General features: G+C 64.4%; 1 protein-coding gene across 1 annotated transcript in view; it reads right to left on the bottom strand.

Moving 5' to 3' along the window:
• LOC104985600 (coatomer subunit gamma-1) overlaps positions 1–2,321 on the bottom strand; it is a gene marked incomplete at its 5' end in the record, with an annotated part of 13,291 nt that overhangs the window by 7,684 nt on the left and 3,286 nt on the right. The window contains 5 exons of the mRNA XM_010835837.1: positions 102–169; positions 462–595; positions 686–843; positions 1,749–1,835; positions 2,190–2,282. Coding sequence (XP_010834139.1) covers positions 102–169; positions 462–595; positions 686–843; positions 1,749–1,835; positions 2,190–2,282 — 540 coding nt within the window. The remainder of the gene's footprint in view (positions 1–101; positions 170–461; positions 596–685; positions 844–1,748; positions 1,836–2,189; positions 2,283–2,321) is intronic.

Here is a 2,321-nt window from a genome sequence, read left to right as displayed (position 1 = left end):
GCACCTCCTGCCGTGAGGGACCAGGAGACAGGTCTCCTGGGCCCAGGCCCCCTCCCCCAGCCCTGTCGGAAGACCAGCCCCTCTGTCCACTGCGAACTCACCTTGTTGAGGGTGCGGACGGCGGCGTAACGGAGGGCGGCCTTGGGGGAGCTGCAGAAGAGCTGGAGCACTGTGGGGGACAGACGCCGGTGAAGGGCTGACCCCTGCGCGGCAGCCAGGAAACCCAGGGCCCCCGGGAGGGGCAGGGACAGGGCACGGGGCACAGTTTGGGGACCAGGGCTCAGAGACTGTTCGGACCCAAATCCCCCACTCAGCTCTTCCCCAACTGGCACGGCCACCCCAATCGAGGAGAGCACACCTGCCCACCCTCAGGCAGGGCCTCGCCCCTGGGAATCCCAGCTGCACACGGCGGGCGGGGGGCGCTTGGGCACCTGAGATGGCAGGGGGCGGGGCCTGGGCACCTGAGACAGCTGGGGCCAGCTCCTTGGCGCTGCACCCAGGCAGGTTGACAATGGCCGAGGCGGCCTCGTACACCACCATCTCGTGCTTATTGCGCAGGCAGCTCTCGATGAAGTCGAACAGCGGGCTGTCACGGCTGCAACGACAGGCGGCAGGAGGACGCTGGGGGGCCGCCCGGGGGTCGGCGAGGGCTCTGGGGGCGAGCGGCAGGGCGCGGCGCCTCTACCTGCCGTCCTCGTCCTCCAGCTGCCGGCTCGCCACGCGGATCATCATGCAGTAGGCGAAGGGCGACTTGAGGCCGTGCCGCGTGAACTTGCTGATCATCTTGCTGACGGCCAGGCGGTCGTTCTTCCGCACGTGGTACAGGAGCCCCAGCGCGTGGTACTGCGGGTGTTGCAGAGCAGGGAGAGTGAGGCCTGAGGCCACGCTGCCCGCTCCTCACCTCTGGAGTGGGCATGGAGCCCAGGTGTGGGCCACGCCCACCAAGCCACCTGGGACTCTGCAGGCCTCTGTCCCCCAACCCCGCCAGGCACCATACAGATGGAGGTACTGGAGACCAGGTGTCTCCGACCAGAAAGAGGAAGTGGGAGCCGGCCTGGGCTGAGGACATGTGTCGTCAGGGGCCGTGCAGACGGGCGCCCTCACAGCAGGCCCTCGGCCCCCCGGCCCTGCCCCAGGATGCGTGGCTGCTGCTGAAAAGCCAGCAGGGGGAGGGGAGGCACAAAGACTACCCCCTCTGCCCTCCGGAGTCCTCACTAGGGCTGCGCTCAGGGCCTTCTATGTGGGAAGAAGCCTCTGTGATCCTGGAGGATTTGAGGGGCCAGAGTGGGCCCTAGAAACGAGACCCAGCACTAAGACATGGGGAGAGGGAACAGATGCCCACACGAGGGCCTGCAGGTCTGGGCAGGAGGGCAGAAGCTCCCACTGAACCCTCACCAGGCACCAGGCAGATGGCATTGCACACCCAAAACAATACTCGCTGGTTATTAAACCACACGCACATTTAAGCATGAACCATCAAGTCTGTAAGCCAACTCCCCCTGTGAGAACAATACTCGCTGGTTATTAAACCACGTGCATAATTAAGCACGAACCCATCAAGTCTGTAACCCAACTCCCCCTGCAAGAGATGCCCTAGATTCTTTTTCTCAAACCCCCAAGTCTCCCCACCACGAGAAAAGGATTGAAGCCTGCTCCGGCCAGGGGCCACCAGGACCTCCGTGGTGAAAGTCCATCCTGCTGGCCAGCGCCTGAGTATTTTCAGCATCCCTGCCCCGTTCATGGCTTACCTGGACCATGATGTTGTCACTGGACGCAGCCTCCTGGGCCTCATTCACCCAGCGCTTGACCACGTCGAAGCTGCACTTGAGCAGGTGCTGTGGGGCACAGGGCACGCTGAGCGGGGCGGGCAGGATGCCCTGCTGTCAGGGTCCTCCGAGAGGGCGCAGACTCAGCACGGCTCCCACCCTCACTCCCCCTGCCCTGGCAGACTTCCTGCCAGGCTCAAATCCCCAAAACCTGTCACCCCAGGGCATGGGTCAAGGCCGCCAACTGGGCCCTCAATCCACCCAGAGTCCCCTGGGCACTTTTCACCGAGCAGGGGGTGGGACTCTCACAACTGGGGCCACACAGCTTTGGTTTTCCTTGGGAAAGCGATCCTTGATGTTTCCTCAGTCTCCCGAGCAGCCCCAGCCCTGGCCCCATCTCCAGCCCCAGCCGAGGCTACACACCAGCGAAGACACGAGAGCAGAGCTGGAGACGCTGGGCACCTTGTCCACAATGGCCTGCTTCATGTAGCGCTCGATGGCCTGCAGCATGGTGCTCTGCGGGGCGCAGGCGACAAGGTGTGGGGCAGTGAGGCC

Source organism: Bison bison, unplaced genomic scaffold, assembly GCF_000754665.1.
Source record: "Bison bison bison isolate TAMUID 2011002044 unplaced genomic scaffold, Bison_UMD1.0 scf7180017845577, whole genome shotgun sequence".
Classification (NCBI taxonomy): Eukaryota; Metazoa; Chordata; class Mammalia; order Artiodactyla; family Bovidae; genus Bison; species Bison bison.
The sequence above is the reverse complement of the archived record's forward strand: the minus strand, read 5'-3'. Positions and strand labels throughout refer to the sequence as shown.